The sequence below is a fragment of the Cetorhinus maximus genome, chromosome 18, assembly GCF_964194155.1.
Source record: "Cetorhinus maximus chromosome 18, sCetMax3.hap1.1, whole genome shotgun sequence".
Taxonomy (NCBI): Eukaryota; Metazoa; Chordata; class Chondrichthyes; order Lamniformes; family Cetorhinidae; genus Cetorhinus; species Cetorhinus maximus.
In genome coordinates this window covers 88,089,514-88,112,162 of record NC_135896.1, presented here as the reverse complement: position 1 = coordinate 88,112,162, position 22,649 = coordinate 88,089,514, and the positions used below count along the sequence as shown (strand labels likewise).

The following is a 22,649-nucleotide window of genomic DNA, read 5'->3' as shown; positions in this document are numbered from 1 at the left end:
TTAGAAGCTAATTTATTATACTAATCCAGCAAAACCTTGATCAGATCACCCCTCAATCTATACTGAAAGCCAAGTTTATGCAGTCTGACCTCATAATTTAACCCTCCAAGCCCTGGTTTCTGTCAGAGGCTACAGGCAGAATTTAATGCTTGCAACAGGGATCTCACCCGCCTCACATTACATCTTCTGCTCCCCATGTTCTGTTGAAGAGTCATACGGACTCGAAACGTTAACAGTGTTCCTCTCCGCAGATGCTGCCACACCTGCTGAGTTTTTCCAGGTATTTTTGTTTTTGTTTCACATTACAACTGTTGGTGGTCGATATCGTGCCCATCAGGGACTTAAATGGCCAGCATTAGGCCTTCCCCTGGATCAAGGATGCCATGGGAGGAAATTCTAGACCCCCATCCCCACGGAGAGCTGCCGGCCAAACACCAGGAAAGATGGCAGCAGCTGGTAATGCATCCAGCAGAGGTCCAGGATCAAAGAGGGACCCTATGCCAAAGGTAAGTGAAGGCAGGATGGGGGTCACGGGTGGGGTCACAGGAGGGGGATTAGAGGCAAAGGCAGGTGAGTGACTTTCAGCAGCGCTCCCTCTTCCTGATGCTGGGCCTCTTGATCAAACGCAGTGCCTGACGACGAGGGGCACCCCCTGGAAGCTCATAAGCAAACTCAACCGGATTTGCTTTTCGGGCTTCCCATTGTCAACTCCTAAGCGGCGGGATGAGGCCCCTAAGTGGCATTAATTGCCCACTTAAGGACCTCAATTAGTGTCTGGGTGGGAAGGCCATCCACGAACCTTTCCGCCCTGGACTTAATTGGGGGGAGGTGGGTAGGTGGTGGAGCCCCCACTCTGTACCCTCTTGCCCAATTAAATGCCCCCCATCTCCAAAACTCATTGCATGGGGGGCATTAAATTGCACGCAGCAAGTTATTTCTCAAACCTTGTTTTATCTCACCTCTAATTGCATACTTCACCACTGACTTTTCCCTTTGTCAAGATTGAGGTGAGGGGAGAAAATGTGCTGTTTTTACAAAGTAAAATCAAAGTGTTCAGAATAGGCCTTCAACTCAGTTTAGCTCATTTACTTGTGTCAATCATTTCTTCTGTTTGATATTGCTCCTTAAACCGCTCATCTAAAACTAATACTGCTCCACTGCAACCTTCAATTACATCAAATATTTACTTTAATGTACTTTAATTTACTTTAATTTATAACATTGGTGGAGCTTGCCTGAGTGCACTTGGGCAGAGCTCCCAGATGAGCTATAAGCAGACCTTGCAACAATGCAATGACTGTCCACTTCACTCCAAATTGTTCTGGTGCCTGTTATGACGTGGCAGATGATGTGTGCCAGGTGGATCAAATCCATGAGGAAACTTGATCACGCTATCACAGCGGTTTTACAATTTGTATTTATTTCGAGATGCTTGCCCTGAATTCAAAAGTAATAAGTCCACCAAGACTTTCAGAGATTTAAAAAAAAACTAAATTACAATGTTTATTAACAAAAGTGAAGATTTCAAGCACAGACATAGAACTACAAATTACTACTATAATAACTCCTAAAATGCCTAATTAACCTGACTCCCCTTTTAAGGCAATGGTCCAAAAATAGATTTTAAACAGATCCAGCAGATTAACACAATATCCTGGACAGTGGAATTCAAAATTTCTTTTCTCCAGCTCCGGTTTCTGTAGACAGTGGGCTTCTGCACAAATGTTTGAGGCTTCACACATTTCCGTTAAATCTCACAATGTCTTCCCTTGACACAGCCTCATTCTCCTTTATATATGTTTCTCCCATTTTAATATGTAAATTCCATTGTTTTTATATGTCTTTGGAATTTTACCTTTCTCATAATATAAATCTTTCCATGTTGCCACTATATCTTGTCAGTAACCCTGGAGAAACATAAGCACATTCCTCAGCTTGCTTGTCTGGCTTTTTGTAAACAGACTGAGATCCCTTTGAAAACCAAATCCCCTTTCATCTATCTAAACATGCAAATTCCCTTTACACCTTACATGCTAAGACCCCAACCATGTTTACTCATTAGCATATTAAAGACACTTCTGCACTCTACTTCTTTTGATAACTGCAACTTGAAGTCTCCTTGACTACAAAATGTAATTAAATCACACACAGAGACAGAACAACACAACCCTCATTTACAATACAACACAACCTACTTTACAATAAGCCAGAAAAATATTATGAAAATTATTATGCTCATGACAGTGCCTCACCAGTGCCAGCAATGCAACAGCAGCACAAGATAGCTTAGGTAAATTACATTGCTGGAGATTGAAATGGGATTTCAGTCGCTTAATAATATCACGTGGTGTTTTAAAGGTGTAAAAGATACAAAAGGGTGGATACAAAGAAAGAATGCAATGACATAATCTTAAAATTAGAGCTACGTGGTTAGGAGGGAAGCCAGGAAACACATTTTGCAAACAAAGGGTCTTCGAAATCTGGATTTTTTTCCCCTAAAAGATGCTCCACCATTGGCAGCCAAAAGAGTTGTGGAGCTGGGATAATTGAAGCCTTCAATATCAAGATCTAGTAGCTTTTTGATGGGATACGAAGCAACGGCAGACAAGCTTTGACCAGGTTTTTAGTCATCTAACCTAATATCTCCTTAATGTGGCTCGATGTCACACTTTGTTTTATTATGCTTCTGTGAAATGCCTTGAGGTCTTTTATGACGTTAAATCACTATCTAAATGTGAGTTGTACAAGTACAGAATGATTTTTTTTTTACAAATCATCAGGTGGCTTTCATGCCTACACATGTGAGCAGCCTTCCATTTTCACTTAATAGCTTTACCTCACCACCACCACCTCTCAACTCCTCCACTATTGTTAAACTATCAGGTTACTTGTCTAACCTCCAGTACTGGATGAGCAAAATTATCCTCCAATTAAATATTGGGAAGACTGAAGCTATTATTTATGTCCTCTATACAAACTGTTTCCTAGCTACTGATGCCATCTTTCTCACTGGCAACTATCTGAGATTGCACTGGTCTGTTTGCAGCCTTGGTGTCTTATTTAACTCTGAAATGAGACCGCTTATCTGTGCCAACACCATGACTGCCTATTCCCAAGTCAGTAACATCGCCTGACTTCACCTCTGCCTCAGCTCAAACCTCCATCCATGTCTTTGTTACCTCTAGACAATTTCAGCACACTCCTGACCAGCCTCCCACATTCTTTCCTCCATCAACTTGAGGTCATCCAAAGCTCTGCTACCCATGTCCAAACTCCCACTAAGCCCTGCTCACCCATCACCCCTGTATCATTGACCTAACTGGCTCTCATTTAAGCCTTAAAATTCTCATCCTTGTTTTCAAATCTCCATTGCTTCATCATTCCCTATTTCTGTAGCCTCCTCCAGCCCCACAACTCCTGAGGCATCTACACATCTAATTTTGGCCTCTTGAGCATCCCCCATTTTCATTGCTCCACAATTGGCGCTCAGTTCCCTAGGCTCTCTGGAATTCCCTCCCTAAGCTCTCCCCTCCCTAAGCCCTCCCACCTCTACATCTCTCTTTCCTCCTTTAAGACACTCCATAAAGCTTATCCCTTCAATCAAGCTTTTGATTATCTGACCTAATGTCATTTTATGTGGCTCGGTGCCAAATTTTGCTTATAATATTCTATGAAGTGCCTTGAGATGTTTTTATTACATTAAAGGCATTCTACAAATACATGTTGCAATACTATTTTCTGTCATTTCACTTGTAAAGTTGGGTAAGCTGGAAATCTTTTTTTGTGCTTGCTTAATTATCCTTGTTTGACAGTATATGTGCTCTCTGTAAACAATAGGAACCTTGGAGAAAAGCAACACTTTGGCAAGTTTTTGCATGTTCAATTTGAAAAGATTTGTGCCAGCCCCATAAGCAGCATTTCAGGGCTTTTAATGAAGAACTTGGATGTATTTTTGTTAACCCTGTGATTGTATGGTGTAAGTTTCGCAATATTTGGCTAGAGCAAAAGACCTCTTATTATTTACGCTGGGGTCTGTTCAAGCCTTGATGGTATATTTCTAGCCTGCGCATTCAGGTTTCCATGAGGTAGATCATCTCCATTATCAGCAATGGAAAAAGCCTGGTGTCACCTGGCACATGACTTCACCGCACTGCAATGCTAGACGTTTTGTTGTGTCTTCACAAAACCAGTGGAAAAACATTCTCCAAATAATTTTTTTATACTAACTGTCCCTTTTTAAATTATAAATTTTGAAATCCCAATTCAGATGCAATAAATGACCAACATTAAAACTTCCAAACATAAACATATGGTGAGCAGTGAAGTATAAAATCTCCATAAAGAGGATTGGATGGTACAGTTGATCAGCACATTTTTACTTCACCTCTTGAGACCCGAGCTCGGATTTAGCCCAGGCTGATTTACTAAAAGCCCCTTTTCTCTGAAGGGCTTTAAGGTCTCAATTGTAATTAATTTGAACAATTTCAGTGCTATTTCTAGTGAGTATTGCAGTTAGTGAAGTATTGGTAGCTAACCTCAGGATGTAAAGATTACTGGTGCAGGAAATGAGAATATTAGATTAAATTGTGCTCTTGTGATATAGGGGTTAAGAAGCATTCGAGGATGGGAATAAAGAGAGTTTTACTCCATCCCATACTGTATCTGGCCATCCAATGCTTGACGTTGAAATGTGTTTGCCTGATTGGAGTACAGTAGCATAGTGATTATGTTAGTAGGCTAGTAATCCAGTCAGGCCTGGACTAATAATGTGAAGACAGAGTTCAAATCCCAACACCAGCAGCTGGACTCGGTGGGCCAAACGGCCTCTTCCTGTGCCATAATCATTCCATGACATATACCTGTTCTGGTTTTGGCTCTCGTCTCTGTGCTCATCACTTTGTTCAAATCTCTCCAGTTTCTATCCTTCTCGTAACATTACAACAACATGAACCAAAGTCATAAGTGGCGTTTTCCATTATGACCATGTTACTTTATCTTTCTACAGCCGCTTTGCAGCTTTCAACATGGGTAAACATACCATGACCCATCGGATCTCCTCCATTATTTACTTCTCTGGGACTTCCCTTGCATAGTTCAATTCTTGGCTATATAAGCATCATCTTCAGCAATAGTTTCTCTCTTCCGAGTCTTGCACTATCACCTCCTAAGTGTGTAAGGATTTATCATCTGCCTTGTCCAATTTCTCATCTATATGCTGCACCTCTGCCAATTTGGGACCAGTTTCACACCTATGCAGATGATACTTAGCTGTACCTGTCCAATATATTTCTTAGCCCCTGACTGCCACATGTTATTGGACCTATTTGACATCCAGACCTGACTTCCTCCAGCTGAATATTGAGACAATCATGGCCATTGTCTTCAGCCCCAACCAGAAACTGTGCTCCTTTGCCATTTCTCGGGTCAAACCAGTCTGTTTGTAGCCTTGGTATCCTGTTCGGCCCTGAGTTGAGCCAACTACTTAAAATGTGCTCCATCGCAAAGACTACTTGCTCCTATTTTCACAGCTCTGTCCCCACCTCAGTTCTTCCACTACTAAAACCCTTCTACACCGCCGGATTAAATTAATCCAGTATTGTCCTTGCTGACTGTCCATCCTACACCTTCTATAAACTCTAACTTGCCCAAAACTACCCATCAGCTTAGTCCTAATTGACAGTGAACCCCTGTCCCTCAGCATTGTAATTGTAAAATGCCAGTCTTTAAATCTCTAAATGGCTTCTGCACTCTTGTATCTGCATTCTCCTCCAGTCCTATATCATCCCAAACTCTTCTTTTTTCCTGAAATCATCCTCTTGTACATCTCTCCTTTATTTGCACCACTTTGTGTGTCTTTGGCCACTTTGATCCTAATCTCTGAAAGGACATCTCTTAGACCAAGACTTTAGTTACCCGTCCCAATTTTTCCTTTCTGCCCAGTGTCTATTTCTGTGCTTGGGCAAAGGTATATGATAAAAGTAAGTTCTCTTGCTTATTGATAATGTTAAAGATTCTATTGCACTCTTTGAAACTGAACAGGGGCTATCCTGGTCTCCTGCCCAACATTTTTCTGTCATAAACAGATTAACCAATTATTCATCTTTCTGTTCCTTGTGAAATCTTGCCATCTGTAAAACGGTGGCTGCATTTGCCTGTTCGATAACTGCACCAGTGCTCCATAGCATTTCACTGTATGTAGGGCACTTGAAGACTCCCTGAGAAATTTGTTCAGCTGCTATATAAACGCAAAGCTTTTTTTTTGGTCGGTTCATTTGAAGAAAAATCTGAGTGATTTTCGTACACCTGTGGTATAAATAGAACCACAGGTGGCTCTGAGGAGTGAGAGCACTAATACTTGTCCTGATCCTGTTATAATGGAACCAACCTTTTAGTTATGGGTGACTGCTACTCTGTAAACAATAAGTTGCCAGTTCAGTCATGTTAAAATGCTTCACCAAATACCAACCAAACATTCTAAAGTGCCTTTATAAACCTCTCATTTGGTTCTGCTTCTTCTAAAGCAAGTATATCTTGAAGTGTGCATGTCTAAATGTGTATTTTTTTAAAGAAACACGTGTGCCTTGCACTTGGTAGTTTGGCACAGTTTAAAAGGAATTCCAGCGGCATTTCTGTCACAAGACAAGTAGGGTATGTGTTTACACCTACTGTCCCCCAGGAACTGAATTCTCAATCTCAGTCATGCTTTTGTGGGAAGTGCAGGGGAAAGTAGGTCGATCAGCAAGATAGGGAGCAGCAGCAGTTCATTGTAGGATTATGAAAATTAAGAATAATGAAAGGAAAAACACCTTAAATGCTAAAATTTTAAATGGAACACGGGTGCAAAGAGACCATAGTTAGCTGATACCTAGGTCATGGAAGTTGATAGAGTAGGTAGATGACAATAACAATGTGTTTTATAATATCTTTAAGGGAGGAAGATGTCTCAGGGACCTATAAGCTTTAACTAAGGCAAATAGAAAAAGTGCAGTGTACATTGGAAAAAATGTTTCCAGGATTAAGAGGTTGCTGTTATGATGAGAAACTTGAAAAATTAAGGCTCTTTGTCATTGGAGCTGAGAAGGTTAAGGAGTGACCTGATAAAGATCTTAAAATCATGAAGAATTTTCGTTGGATAATACGGATCAAGAAGTTTCCACTCTTTGGCGCAACTGTGACAAGAGGACACCAATTTAAGATAACCACAAAAAGAATTACAAGGCAAGTTTTTGGAAAAAAAATTCCTATTCAAAAGGTGTTTAGAAAGTGGAATTAATGTCAGAGAGAAAAATTTCATGTGAATGGGTTGCCTATTACAAATAATGCTTTGAACCTATGTGTCCGTGAAAACCATAGTTGACATGCTTGTAAAACATGTGGGATTTTCTCAAATAAGCAGAACACAAATTTGCTTAAAAAGCAATTGGATAGTTGCTTGAAGAAGAGGCATAGTAAGGAGAATGGGGAGTGAGCTGGAGAATGGCATTAGATTAGCTGGTTCATGTGGAGAAAAAGAGTTGCACAGATTTGTGGGCCAAATGGCCATTTTCTGTGCTGAACATAGTCTAGGCCACAGGCAGGAAGGATACAAGGGAGGTTGCTCTGGGGCTGCTTCATGTGCACCTCCTGGTTGTCTGCTTCAGTGCAATATTGGCAGGTGAATTCGGCCAAATCACCTTGTTAAATGCTTGGGGTTCTGCAAGAGACCCAAGAAAACTGTGCTGAGGAGAAAGGAAGGAAGCAAAATTTTCATTGGAGTTTAACCAAACTTCATAATCAGTTTTGCTTTCTGTAATTCCTTTAGTAATGGATTTTTTGACCTAAGTAGGCCTTGGTTGAGAAAATCCCATATGTTTTATGAGCATGTCTACTTTGTTTTTTTATGGACACATGGGTTCAAAGCATTATTTGTAACAGGTAACCCATTCACGAATTTTTTCTGACGTTTTCTCAAAAACACCTTCAAACAGGTTAGTGTCTTCATTTAAATAGTGGACAGAGGAACATTAGTATTGAATGCTAAAGCAGCAATAGTAAGTCTTAGGACATGATAGAAACCCAACCACTGAATGATTAAATACAGACCGCAAGTGTAAAATAGTAAACCTATTTTGTTTTCTAAATTATTGCTGCAGTTTTTAAACTGGACCCTGCAGCCTCAAAGCATCATTTGTATTTTCGTGAAAATCTCCTCCTCATCATACTCTAACACATGCTTGCTTTCTTTCATCTCCTATACTGGTCATTTGCAATCCTAGTGTCAGGATTAGTACTAGTGGGGGAATGTTGTATCCTGGTGATTAAAAATGTGGCAATGATAGAATCATTACAAATTTGAAGCGCTTTCATAAACTCAAGACAGACCTGTTATTTGATGCCTTTAATGTTGTTTTTTCATGTTTTGTAGGCTCAGATGACAACAATTTGAATTCCATCTTTTACGAGCATTTGACGAGATCTCTGCAGCACAGCCTGTGTGGGGATCTGATGTTGGGACGCTGGGGCAACTTCAATACTGGGGATTGCTTCATTCTCGCCTCCGATTACCTTAATGCACTGGTTCACCTTATAGAAATAGGAAATGGCTTGGTCACCTACCAGCTACGGGGCCTGGAGTTCAGAGGTGAGGATCTTAGTATTCCAATTAATGGAAAGTCAAAAATGTTTTAAAATTGTTTAGATTCTAAGGCTTTCTGTCTCATTCTCTAAATTGGCACACAAAAGTCAGTTCTATTCATTTGTCCTTGTATCTGTTTTTCTTTAAACTGTCTACTTTGTGTGAAATGAACACTAATTTTGGTATTGATCTTTAGGAAAATAATTTTTTGTATCTGGGGTAAAGTGGCCATTCCTTTTTGTTCTTTAATTTTTTTCTTGATTCTTTTCATTAGGCTGCTGTTCATGTTAGGAGTCAGTTCTGTCGATTATGAGGCCCCCTCTGAGACCAGTGGCCGTTAATCTTGTGTGAGATCAAGTCCTTAGTCCCAGTAAAGTACTCAATAATGAGGGAGGGGAAGGAATAATCACATTTGAGACCAATCTTGTTCATGGCTCTCTGTCTCAAACACATACGTGCACACATACTTTCAAGCTTGGAGTAACTGAATAACAATTAAGAGTGAAAACCCTGACTGCCTGTTTGACACCCCCACTGGACGCCCCCCCCCCGCACCTCAAACAATTTGTGGAGCTGCAGACCAGTTGTGTTGTCCTTGTTGTCCTTGCAAGTGCCCTTGCTGAGATCATCTGACTCGATGAAGAGCATGGAGTCAAACTCGCGACCTTCCTGTTTGCTATCAGTGATGGAATGTGCATTCCCACAGATGTTAAACAGTAACTTGGTGTGTTGTGGGAACCGTGCTGTTTTATTAAATAACTGAATACAGTTATTGCATAAAGTTCGCTCCCTAACAGCACTGTGGGTGTCCCTACACCGCATGGACTGTAGCGGTTCAAGAAGGCAGCTCACCACCACCTTCTCAAGGGCAACTAGGGATGGGCAATAAATGCTGCCCTAGCCAGCAACACCCACACCCCATGAAAGAAGAAAAAAAAGCTAGCTTCGTCTTCTCATATGTCAGTGGAGTTTGCAGTTACAACCAATTGAAAGAAATGAAAGGGCCTGTATTTATATAGCACCTTTCACAGCCTCAAGATGCCTCAAAAGTGCTTCACAACCAGTCAAATACTTTTGAAATGTAGTCACAGTTGTGATTTAGACATATGTGGCAGCCAATTTGTAGACAGCAAAGTCCCACAAATAAGGTAAATAACTAGCTAATCTGCTTTAGTGATGGATAAATATTGGCCAGGACATGAGGGGAACTCTCCTGCCCTTGTTGAATCCTGTCATGCAACCTTGTATATCCACCATGGGAGGAAAGACGGGGTCTCTATTTAACATCTCATCCGAAAGATGACATGTTACAGTGGAGCCCTCCCTCAGTACTGCATGGAAATGGCTATCTATATTGGCCTGGAATTTGAGAAGAGTGAGGCTTTCAGTGCTTAGCATTGTAAAGGAGGGAATCTGACACCAGCTTTTGAAGTAGGCACATACACAATTGAATGCAGAGACACCCTGCTCCTCCACACAATGTGGTGTTGCAGCCCTCACCAACGGACTCAGTGTTGAAATGACTGCAACAGTATGAACTTGTACTTATGCATTTGCTCTACACTAAAGATGGTTGAAAGCATAAGGCTGGTGAATTCAGGAATGAGTGAACAATCCCTCTAGCCCAGGAAATTATTTTTTTACAGTGAGGAGTCTCATTCCCTCAGAAGAAAATTAGTGTTGGAGATTTAAAAAAGAATCAACAACAATTTATTTATATAGCACCTTTAACATAATGAAATATCCCAAGGTGCTTCACAAGTGCGCAGTAGCAATAAGTATGACACCAAGCCACAAAAGAAGATATTAGGTCAGATGAGCAAAAGCATTGTCAAAGAGAGAGATTTTAAGGTGCGTCTTAAAGGAGGGAAGGAGGAAAGCAAGGTTGATAGGCAGAGAGGTGTAGAGAGGGTATTCTAGAGTTTGCAGTCTAAGCAACTGAAGACACAGCCGCCAGTAGTGGCACAATTAAAATCAGAGATTCACAAGAGGCTGGAATTTCAGGAGCACAGATACCTTGGAGGGTTATAGGGCTGGAGGAGATTACAGAGATAGGAAGTGATGAGGCCATGGACGGATTTGAAAACAAGGATAAGAATTTTAAAATCAAGATGTTGCTTGACCGGGAGCCACTGTAGGCCAGTGAGCACAGGGGTGACGGGGGAACTGGAGTTGCTGCAAGTTAAGACATGGGTGGCAGAGTTTTGGGTAACCTCACGCTTATGGAGAGTAGAATGTGTGAGCCCAGCCAGGAGTGCATTGGAATAGTCAAGCCTCGCAATAACAAAGGCATGGATGAGAATTTCAGCAGCAGATAAGCTGAGACAGTAGCAAAATCAGATAACATTGCAGAAGTGGAAATAGGCGGTCTTAGTGATGGCCCGACAATGAGCTCAGAAGCACATCTCGGGATCAAATGTAACACCAAGATTGCGAACATACTGGCTTAATCTCAGACAGTTGCCAGAGAAAGGGCTGGAATTGGTAGCTAGGAAATCGAGTTTAGAGCAATGGCTTCTGTCTTCCAATGTTTAATTGGTGGAAGTTTCTGCTCATCCACTACTGGATGTCAGAAAAGCAACCTGATAATTCAGCAGCAGTGGAGGATTCAAGGTAGATGGTGGTGATGTAGAGCTGGATGTCATCAGCATACGTATGAAAACTAACACTGAGCAGCAGCATGCAGATGAGAAAAGGGGCTGGGGAGCATGCAAGGATAGATCCTTGGGAAACACCAGCGTTAAAGTTCAGGAATGAGAAGAGATGCTATTGATGCTAATTCTCTGGCTACAATCATATCGGTAAGAAAGAAACTAGGTGAAAACAGTCCCACCCAGCTGGATGACAGTGGAGAGGCTTTGGAGGAGGATGGTGTGGTCAACATGTCAAAGGCTGCAGACAGGTCAAGAAGGATGAGGGGGGGAAAGTTTACATTTGTCACAGTTATATAGGATGTCATTTGTGACTTTAAGAGTGATTTCAGTAGTGTGGCAGGGACAGAAACCTGATTGGAAGGATTCAAACTTTGAGTTCCAGGAAAGATGAGATTGGATTTGGGAGGTGACAATGCATTCAAAGGCTTCAGAGAGGAAAGGGACATTGGACAGTAGTTTGCAAGGATGGTGGACTCAAATCTTGGTTTTTTAAGGGGATGGGTGATGGTGGCAAATTTGAAGGAGAGAGGGGCAACACCTGGAGAGTTCAAACAGTTTACAATATTGGCTAACACGGAGGCCTGGAGGTGAGGTTGAGTGATCAGTTTAATGAGATAGGATTGAGGGAACAGGAGGTGGATCTCATAGACAAGATGAGCTCAGAGGGAGCATGAGGGCAGAAAGAATTGAATTCAGGGCAATGGCAGGGAGTAGCATTAAAGGAAGTTTGGCCAGGTGAGCTAGGGTAAGGGAGGGATGCAGCAGAGGTGGCTGCTTTGGATTGCCTTGATCTTAGTGACAAAGAAGACCATGAGCTCCTAGCATTTGTTGGATGTAAGGGTGAAGGGGCAGGGAAGAAGGATTTAAGAAGATGGTTTTTAGTAGAGAAAAGAAGCCGAGGATTGTCTTTGCACTCCAGGGTGATCCTAAACTAATGAGCAATTTTAGCAGTTGAGAGCAGGACCTGATAAAGATTTTAATTGGCCCAGCCAGATCTCTTGGTGGTTGGCTGAACCAGTCATCCGCCATATCCTTTCAAGCCTGCTTCCCTAGACTTAAGGGAGCGGAGATTAGGTCTGTACCAGGTGGAATGGGCGGGGTGAGTCAGAGTAATGCTTTTACTGGGGATTAAGAATCAAAGATGAGGTGAGGGTGTGGTTGAGTAAATCAGCTGCTGCAAAAATATTGTACTGAACAGAGGGCCAAAGAATTGAGATTTTGAAAGTGCAGTTGTAGGCGAATTGGGATGTAGTTTTTTTTCCAGAGTCTGATACAGGAGGAGATATGGCTGGGGCTTGGAAGGGGGCTGTGGGTGGTATGTGACACAAGGGAGTGATCGGAGGTGGCCTTATTTGCAATTGATATGATGGTACTAGCAAGACCAAATGAGGTGGCAAGGTCAAGAGGGTGGCCGTGAATATGGGTTGAGAAGTTCACATGGAGGGAGAGATTTGGGGAGGATAAGAGGGCAGTGAACTCAGAGGAAAGAGAACATGATGTGTTGAGATAGAGGGTGAAATCACTGAAGATGAGAAGTCACTCAGTGCAGAGGCTGAGAGAGGGAAGCAGGTGAAGATATCTCGGTGAGAAAAATTTTATCGTACTTTGGAGGGCAGTACAGAAAAAAAATTTTGAAAGAGTGGTTAGGGAGTGGAGCAAGGTGAAATGCTTGAGGAAAAAGTGCCAGAGGAATAGAGGGTCAGGCGTGATATGGTGATGTGCCACACCGTCACTGTGACAGTCTGATGGGGCAAGTAGTGAAAGATGGAGAGGCTTCAATAAGGGGGAAGGTGTAATCACCCCTCAGCCAGTGCATTTTGTTTACTTTTTCTGTCTGTTTTATGTCTCTCTTCCTTAATCCCATCCGTATTTCCCAATTTTTATTCCACTTTTGCACAGTGTTAGAATCTAATTTATATTTCCTGCTTTATGCTTTGGATCCCGTGTGCCTCAGTGAGGATTCTTCAACAGTCTTGCTATTGTTTGGGGCAGAATTTTCTGCCTGTCGGGCGGGTGGTGTGGGAGCGGGCGCAGGCCCGATCGGCGCTGCCATTTTACATGGACGGGCCAGTTGAAGCCCGCCTAGTGTGACACGCACCTGGAAGCGCTGTGCGCTCCCTGTGTGGTTGGGTAGTGGGTTGCCTGAGTCGGGAGTGCGCTCTTTAGCGCAGGCACACAAAAGAGTGCAGAAATCTCCCTGAGGCACGGAGCTGCCTCAGGAAGATTAACTTGAGTGTGATAAACAGAAAAAAAAGATTTTTTAAAAAATAATCGGACATGTCCCCTCATGTGAAACTGTCACATGAGCTGGGACATGTGCATTAATTTCAATAAAAAATGTTGTCAAGATTTAAAATCACTCTTGAAATCTCATCCCGCCTGTGGATGAGGTTCCATGAAAAATGGAAAGGCCACCTGGGCTCTTCGCCTGCCTGCCAACCTTAAGGTTGGACAGGCAGCTCCATTAATTATTTTTATTGACAGTTAAATGACCTTAATAGGCCTTTGACAGTTCGGCAGGGGCGCAGTCGACTCGGGTGCACACCCGCCGAACTGAAAATCCGAATGACACGCCATGACATCGGGACGCACGCCCGACGTCACCACGCATCATTTTACACCTCGGCAAGCGGCCCCCGCCTACCGAGCTGAAGATTCAGCCCCTGGTTTCTTAGGCATCACAGATCCCTTGCAGAGGGAGCAGTGCTGCAAAAGATGCCAGACAAAAGGAAAGCTTTGCTGACAATCCTGCGAAAACTCTGAGCAGCTGTCAGTGAGGTGAACAGGGAGAGCTGTCACTGTGTTGCTGAGAGCAAAATCCGGGCTGTGATGTGTTTAAAATCTCTGGATGGGGGCTTGAATCCACAGAGTCAGAATCAACATCAGGTCCAGACTAACACACTGAACCATGTCAACTAGCAAAATAAATTACTTTCTGCAAGCAAGTATGTAATGCTACAGTTTCAATCCTCAGATTGCATGGAGACAGCATAGTGCAGACAGAGCAGAAATTGTCAGGTTCAGTTCCAGGTTAGCTAATTTCAGTTTGAGTAATTGTCTTCAGGGAAGGGGATAGTTGGCTAGGGCACATGATTGCTATCCAGTGATTCTTTAAAGCAAGTATGTGTCTGTTCATTGGGTAGGGATTGAAGCAAGGTTGGTTTTAATGCCCATCACCTGGTTAGATAAAGTGCTGAAAATTCCAAATGCAGAATAGCCACCTGAGCATGGAAGATTGTTGGTACCCCGGAGCCTTCCGGAAAGATGGAGAGAGGTGAAAACTACAATCAGAATCAGAATCCAGCACTGAAGAAGAGTCATACAGACTCGAAACGTTAACTGTCTTTCTCTCCACAGATGCTGTCAGAACTGCTGAGTTTTTCCAGCATTTTTTGATTTTGAATCAGAATTTATACCCATTTGTAATAATTTTAACAATATAATGACAGCCTTGATCTTTCCTCTTTCCCTGCAGGCACCTACTGTCAACAGCGGGAGGTGGAAGCAATCACAGAAGGGGTTGAGGAAGATGAGGGATTCTGCTGTTGCGAGCCAGGTCACATTCCTCACATGTTGTCTTTTAATGCTGCTTTCGGTCAGCGTTGGCTCGCTTGGGAGGTTCTGGTCACCAAGTATGTGCTAGAGGGCTACAGCATCACTGACAACAGTGCTGCATCCATGCTGCAGGTGTTTGACCTGAGAAAGATCCTCACAACTTACTATGTGAAGGTAATCTCTTCATGCATTTTTGTATATTGTCACCTCGACTACATTAATGTCTGATTATGTTGAACAGCTTAACATAAAGCAACATTATCTCTGAATGGTAATCAGGTGCTATTCAACAGTATGTAGGGGCCACAAAAACCCAGTGCTTCCATTTTTTTGAGGTTCCTGTACTTTATGGGATTTTCTGTTGGAATGTAGGATGGGGAACTGTGATCCCTGATCTGGAGAATTTCACTGTCCAAAACGCCAAGTAAATTTAGACCATATCTTCACATGTGCCACCTATCTCTTGGTTCAAGAAACTAGGGGCCTTGAGCAACTTCAATACTCCCATATTGCTGTAATGTCACTGGGCCCAGGGTTTTATTCTGCATTTCACCAAGCTGTCTTGGGTCTCGGATCAGCTTGATGCTGATGCTGGGCGACAGTGAGAAAGTATTGAAATTTCTTTCATATCGACCACAAGAATAATTTTCCCAATAAAATAATAGAAATGTAATAGAAGGACAAGATCGAGAAGCAAGAGAGTAAGTAGTGAGTTTATAGATATTTAATATAACCTTACATTGAAGAATTCCCATATGTACTCAAATGAAAGTCCAAACAATCATTGAAATGTTTTCCTTGTGTACTGATTTTCCATTTGTGAAAATATACAGTGAAATAGAATAAAAACCATCTGAAAAGACATGATTGCAGAGAAATTGTGTCAGGAGATGGAAACACTGTAACCTCCATTTTGTTTTAGCCATTCCTTTCTAGCTTTTATTCGTATTCAAGAACAGAATTATAATATCTTGCCATTGCAGTGTCAATACAGCTCTGCTGAGCAGCAGGGTGTGTGTCACGTCACCAGGTTCTCCATTTGCTGAGGTCATAACTTCAGCTGTGCTACTGTGAGGGAGCACCATGAAGGGGCCAAGCACTTGTCTCTGAGAGACTTGTCCCTCAGGCCATTTGCATTACCTGCTGTTGACAGTTGCAAAGCAGCCTTGGCAGAGACTTGATTGTCAGCTGGACCAGGTTGGTATGATGGACAATAAGAACAATCAGGGAAAGAAGGGGAGAAAATAATTTCAAAACTAGTCTAAGCCACCAAAAAGATATTGCTGTTGCCGTGTACAATGAAAGTGATGTTGAATTGGGTGATGTCAGGAATGACCAATGTTAATGTAATTTCGTTCAAGTGGATGCTGTTTTGTGGGAAAGGTTACCCATGTGTAATTTTAGTGTCTTCATCTTCTGTCTTCATATTCACATCTAGAGCATTTTATTCTATGTAACGAGTTCTCCCAAGCTCGAGGAATGGCTTGCTAATGAAACCATGCAGGATGGGCTTCGACCATGTACTAGTCATAATTACGTGGATGTGGATCCCACCTTTAATCCGAACATCGACGAGGACTACGATCACAGATTGGCTGGAGTATCAAGAGAGAGTTTCTGTGGAATATATCTCAACTGGATCCAGTACTGTGCTTCTCGAAGAGAAAAGGTATTAGAAGCAGCAGCTGTGTGATAGAGTGATGGAAATGGATCCAATAGTAGCTTTTGAGAGGGAATTAATTAAGTACTTGAAAGAGAAAAAAATTGCAACTATTTGGGGAAAGAACCAGGGAATGGGAATAAATGGATTGTCCTTCAAAGGACCAGTGGGCCAAATAGCCTCCTTCAGCTTGTACTATTCCATCATTTTATATTCGCTGGATAAAAGGTCACATCTCGTCTGATTCTCTAGGCTGTATACCGAGTCAGTTCCTTCACCTGTATGATACACTAGGTGAGCCACAGTATATACTAACCATAGCAGAGCAGTATACAAAGTATGAGGTGGTTATAGGTCTTCAGTTTGATTTCTAGGACCATTGAGTGCAAATTATACTTCCTTTCAGATGATTCTATAGCATTATTCATAGTTAATTAGCAAAATGTTTTTAGTCAGCAAAAGTGCAAGATGATATGATCATGCATGTTTAGAAATGTTATGAAATGACTAATTGATTCTGTTGAGACTGAGTTGTATACCCAGTGGCTATTTGACCTCTGCTGAGTTCATTAGATGAGTTTCAACACCTTAATCAAATTTCTAGTTCAAGTAGTTTGTGGTGCACCTTAGCTGCAGAAACAGGCCTGGTCTGTTCCATAGTGTAATACACCTTGAACTGGTTGATCACAGCGTGCTGATTGCAGCATGCAGCAATCCATTGGCCAGATTATGTGACTAATAGGGAGATTATAAAACTAGTATATTTTTCCTGAAGTCTTTATGCTGGGTATTCATTTCATATTGCAGTGTAAGATTAAGGGATGTTTCCATAGAATTTGCAAAAAGGCTCCAAAAGTAACAGATCTTAAGATCAACAGCATATGTATATAAAATGAGAGGGGAAGGTTCAAAGCTTAATCTTGATTATTATATTGAACATATGTAGATGTAGATGAACAATATAACATTAAACAATATGAAAACATAGTGCAATGCATGCAATATTGATATGCACACTTCAAAAAAAATCCCTTTTAATAAATTCATGAGGGAGTCTGCATGTTTCAGCAGAATGTAATTCAAAAATAGGACTTACGGTTGTGAGACTGAAGGGTAATTCTCTTTTTACCTTTCACTGAATATTTATGATTTCTGATGATTAAAAAGCTCCATGCTGACAGAATTAACTTGCTGAATGAGACAATGATGGGCTGTAGATTTATACAATGCATTTTCTGATGGTTTGCTTTTTAAATAATTTCAGCCTATATCTTCAGACAGAGACTCTGCATTGGTGATTCTGTGCTATGGGCTCAGTGTGCTGGGCAGGAGAGCTCTCGGAACAGCTTCCCATCACATGTCCAGGTACTCACCCGCTTTGACAAATTGAAGAATAGTATATTACGCACCAGTGCTGGAATTATGCCAACCAAATGCATTGTTCTTTATTTGGAATCTTGACTCGATCTGAATACAATTGGTTGATATTTTGACTACTGGAGACCTAAAGCACGGGTATCAGATAGTAACTGTACTGATAAATATTTGATAAGCTTTACCAGCCAACAGAGTTATAACATTTAATAACTACTCCTCGACTTGCTTATAAACGTAGTTAGGAATCAAAGACAGTAATGTGAACAACTTAACAGATATTAAAACAAGTTAGGGAAGAGATAGCAGAGGCACAATTACATATATATGACAATTCATTAGAAAAGGGTGTAATGCCAGAGGACTGGTAGACTGCCAATGTTATTCCTATATTTAAAAATGGGGATAGAATAAGTCCAGGAAACTATAGACCAGCTAGCTTAAAGTCAGTGGTAGGAAAGATAATGGAACATTTAATCAAAGATGCAATAAAAAACATGTGGAAAATGAAACTATAATAAAGAGCAGTTGGCATGGATTTTTTAAGAGAGGGTCATGCTTGACCAAACTTTTGAATTCTTTTAAGAAGTAACAGAACAAATAGACAGGATGTAATATATTTGTATTTTCAAAAAGCCTTCAATAAGATACCACATAGTAGACTTACAGTTAAGGTCAGAGCATGTGGAGTCAGGGAACAGCAGGCAGAATGGTTTGCATGTTGACTACAAAACAGGAGGCAGAGTAGAAGCTTTGGGTAGCTACTCAGATGAGCAAATGGAAAGAGGTGTTACACAGTGATTGGTGCTCAGATCGCTGTTGTTCTCAATTTATATTGATGATTTGGACTGGGGAATCAGAAATGCAATTTCAGAATTTGCGGTTGAAAATAAGACATAAGAAATGGGAGCAGGAGTAGATCATTTAGCTCCTCGAGCCTACTTTGCAATTCAGTAAGATCATAGCTGATCTGGTTATTGCCTTAACGCCACATTCTTGACTTCCCACACACCCTGCTCCCCATCCTGTAACTCTTGACTACCATGTAGATCAAAAATCTGTCTCTCAGCCTTGAATATATTCAACGATCCAGTCTCCATTGCTCTCTGGGGTAGAGAATTTCAAAGGTTAATGACCCTCTGAGGGAAGAAATTCCTTCTCATCTCCATCTTAAATGGAAGACCCTTTATTTTGGACCTGTACCCCCCCCCAGTTCTAGATTCCCCACAAGGGGAAACATCCTCTCGGCATCTACCCTGTTAAGCCCCCTCAGAATTTTATATGTTTCAATAAAATCACCTCTCATTCTTCTAAACTCCAATGAATATAGGCCCAACCTGCTCAAGCTTTCCTCAAGACAAACCCCTTCATCCCAGGAATCCCAACCTAGTGAATCTGCTTTGAACTGCCTCCAATACAAGTATATCCCTCCTTAAATAAGGAGACCAAAACTATACGCAACACCCTAGATGTGTGTAAGGTTGTAGCAAGACTTCCTTATCTTGATACATCCCCCCTTTGCAATAAAGACCAACATTCCATTTGCCTTCCTAATTACTTGCTGTACCTCATGTATGAGGACACTCAGACCCTCTGTGCAGCATTCTACAATCTCTCTCCATTTAAATAATATTTTGCTTTTCTGTCCTTCCCACCAAAGTGGAAAACTGTACATTTTCCCTCAGCACACTCCTATCTGCCAAATTTTTATCCACTCATTTAACTCATCCATATCCCTTTGCAGGCTTTTTGTATCCTCCTCACAACTTGCTTTCTAACCTATCTTCGTATCATCAGAACATTTGGCTACACTACACTCAGTCCCTTCATCAAAGTCATTAATGTAGATTGTAAATAGTTGAGGCCCCACCACTGATCCCTGTGGCACTCTACTATAGCTACAGTTTGCCACCTGAAAATGACCCATTTTTCTCGACTTTCTTTCCTGTTCGTTAGCCAATCCTCTCTCCATGCTATTATATATTACCCACAAAACTATGAGCTCTTATCTTGGGTAGTAACCTTTTATGTGCACCTTATCAAATACCTTTTGGAAATCTAATTACACTACATCTACTGGTTCCCCAATTTGCCAAACACAATTTCAAAAAATGAAGCAACACCAAGTGTAGTTGATAAAAACAGAATGCTTCAAAATACAGGAAAATATTAATAAACTTGCAAAATGGGCTTGTAATTGGCAAATGAATTAAGTTTCAGGTTTTGTATTTTGATAGGAAGAATAAGGACGTCACATACTGCCTGGATAATGATAATCTGAATGGGGTAGTGGAGTAAAGGGATCTCGGGGCAGAAGTACACAAATAACTAAAAATAGCAATGCTTTTAATAAGGCCATCAAAAATGAGCAGTAAACAATAATATAAAGAATAAAACAAAGACTTAATGACTAAGGAAAATTGGGAAACTATGCTCATGTATATGTGCACTATTAGTTCATGCTTATCATAGGCTCACCTTACATTAGAGTTCCCCTAGTGATTGGAACAGAGTCTGAGTTGGGATTTTGCTAAAAAGGAAATCTACTTTTACCACAAGCTCTTAACGGAGTCTCTTCCATGGGGAAATTTTCTACAAGATTACCTGAAGAAAGTCAACAGAGGCACATATCTCTGTCTGTTACTGATGAGGGTATTTCTAGTTAATGGTCTTGGTATAACAGTACACATGATCATTTCTTCACCGTTGAATGTCTGCTGTATTTAAAAAGTCCACATCTAAGCAATTTACATAACCGATTATGTTCATTCATCTCCCTTTTAATACCTGTAGTGAAAAAGTAGTAACATGAAATAAAAACAGAAAATGTTAGAATTGCACACCAGATCTGTGAAATTTGTAAAGAGAAAGGATGGTTAATATAATCAAATTAACGGTCAATATCATTTGCAAGGATTTTGCTTGGGCTCCAAAGGAAAAGCACTCAGAACCATAGATCAGTTGCAGCACAGAAGGAGACCATTCAGCCATTGTGTCTGAGCTGGCCTCTGAAGGAACAATTCACCTAACGTCACTTTATAAACATTACTCCTGGATTTCCGAGAGCCTTTACAACCAGAAAAGGTGCACATTCCGAATCTTTAACTTGACTCCCATCTTTTCAGATCTTGATGAACCTGCTTTGTTTCTGTTTCATGTCTCTTTTAATACTTGCCAGACTTTGCAACTTCACCTAGTCAGTTACCTCAATTGTGTCATCAGCAATCACTTTTGAAATGTAAGTATTCCCAAATACCTGCTTTTTATCCTCAGTTTGCATTACTCTTCTTTCAATCACCCACCCCCACTCCAGCTGATATTGGTCACATTCTCTATTGTAGGCAGGGGAATATAGCTTCCTGGAGGAATGCAAGAGCAGCAGTTGATTTGTAAACATTACTGTCTGGTTTCTATGGCCTCTGTACAACATTGCAACTGAGATGAAGAGCTTGACAGGAAGGAGGAATTGAGTCCATGTTGTGTCACTATTTGGTGCTGAATGTGCTTTGCAATTATAGTCTTAAAATCATGGGATTTATTGATGGTGATCTTTTTTGCAGTGTAACTTTGACATGATTAATAGCTAACATGTTTCCTTTCAGTAATCTGGAGTCCTTTCTGTATGGCCTCCATGCACTGTTCAAGGGAGATTTTCGAATTTCCTCTGTGCGAGACGAGTGGATATTTGCTGATATGGAACTGCTGCGTAAAGTGGTAGTTCCTGGAATACGAATGTCCCTTAAACTTCATCAGGTAAAGTAACCACTTTTGAACTGTATAAAAGTTTCCATCAGTTGTCTACAGACTGATTGGAAAGCTGGACTTTAGTGATTTAGTGACCTGACAAATATATGCTGAGGAACCAGACAAATCCTAAATACCTTCCTTTAGCTATGTACTGAGGAACTGGCTGAAGATTTACCTCTTAGTGGAGGTCTAGGGATGAATAATGCCTAATTCAGTTTGTGAAACTTTCTTACGCTAACCAGCACAGATTGGAATACATTTAATTTACTAGACCCTGATCAGTGTAACTTCAAGATGTTGAGTGAGTGAATTAAATCTTTCTTACTGAATCAGCAAGAAAGAAGCCAGATCATAAGTCATGTGCTAAATACTATTGGTTACAAATCTCAGTGGAAGTTGAGCATTAAGCATAGTGGTGACAAAAGCATGGTTATAAATTGGTGAGATTACAAAAATTATAAAGCACAAATAGGACATTTAACTGAACTATTCTGTGCTGGTGTTTACTCCATACGTGTCTCCTCCCATTCCATCTGTCTCATCTCAATTCTTCAGCATATCTTTCTATTCTCTTTTCTCCCATATGTTTGCCTTGTTTCATTTTGAAAGCTTCTAAGCTATTTGCTTCAGCCTGGACTAGTGAGCTCCACATTCTAACCACTTTCTGAATAAAGAAACTTATTATTTCCCTATAGGATTTATTAGTAACTAGCTTTTGTTTATGGCCCCTGGTTTTGGATTATCCCACAAATTGAAACATTATCTCTACATCTACTCTGTGTAACCCATTCATAATTTTGAATTCATAATTTTATCTCCTTTATCAGGAGATAATTTATAAACATCTAAGGAATTATTCTTAAAGTTAACAGCTTTGAATAGGTTGTCTGTCAACTAACTCAAATCTATTTGTTTGACTAACAACGTTCAGAATGTATACAAGCTCATCCTCACTAGTGATGCGGTTGGGTCAATCTCCTTTATTCCCTGGGATGCAGGCTTTAGCTTCACGAGTGTTAAATTGATGAGCCCCTTTGCAACAGAG

General features: G+C 41.0%; 1 protein-coding gene across 6 annotated transcripts in view; it reads left to right on the top strand.

Annotated features, from left to right (window-relative positions):
- The window catches only part of pcnx1 (pecanex 1), a 297,449-nt gene that overhangs the window by 246,191 nt on the left and 28,609 nt on the right, over positions 1 to 22,649 (top strand). For all 6 annotated transcript variants that reach the window (XM_078563132.1, XM_078563129.1, XM_078563128.1 and 3 more), the window contains 5 exons: positions 8,405 to 8,620; positions 14,744 to 14,997; positions 16,262 to 16,492; positions 17,748 to 17,848; positions 21,460 to 21,610. In XM_078563132.1, coding sequence (XP_078419258.1) covers positions 8,405 to 8,620; positions 14,744 to 14,997; positions 16,262 to 16,492; positions 17,748 to 17,848; positions 21,460 to 21,610 — 953 coding nt within the window. The remainder of the gene's footprint in view (positions 1 to 8,404; positions 8,621 to 14,743; positions 14,998 to 16,261; positions 16,493 to 17,747; positions 17,849 to 21,459; positions 21,611 to 22,649) is intronic.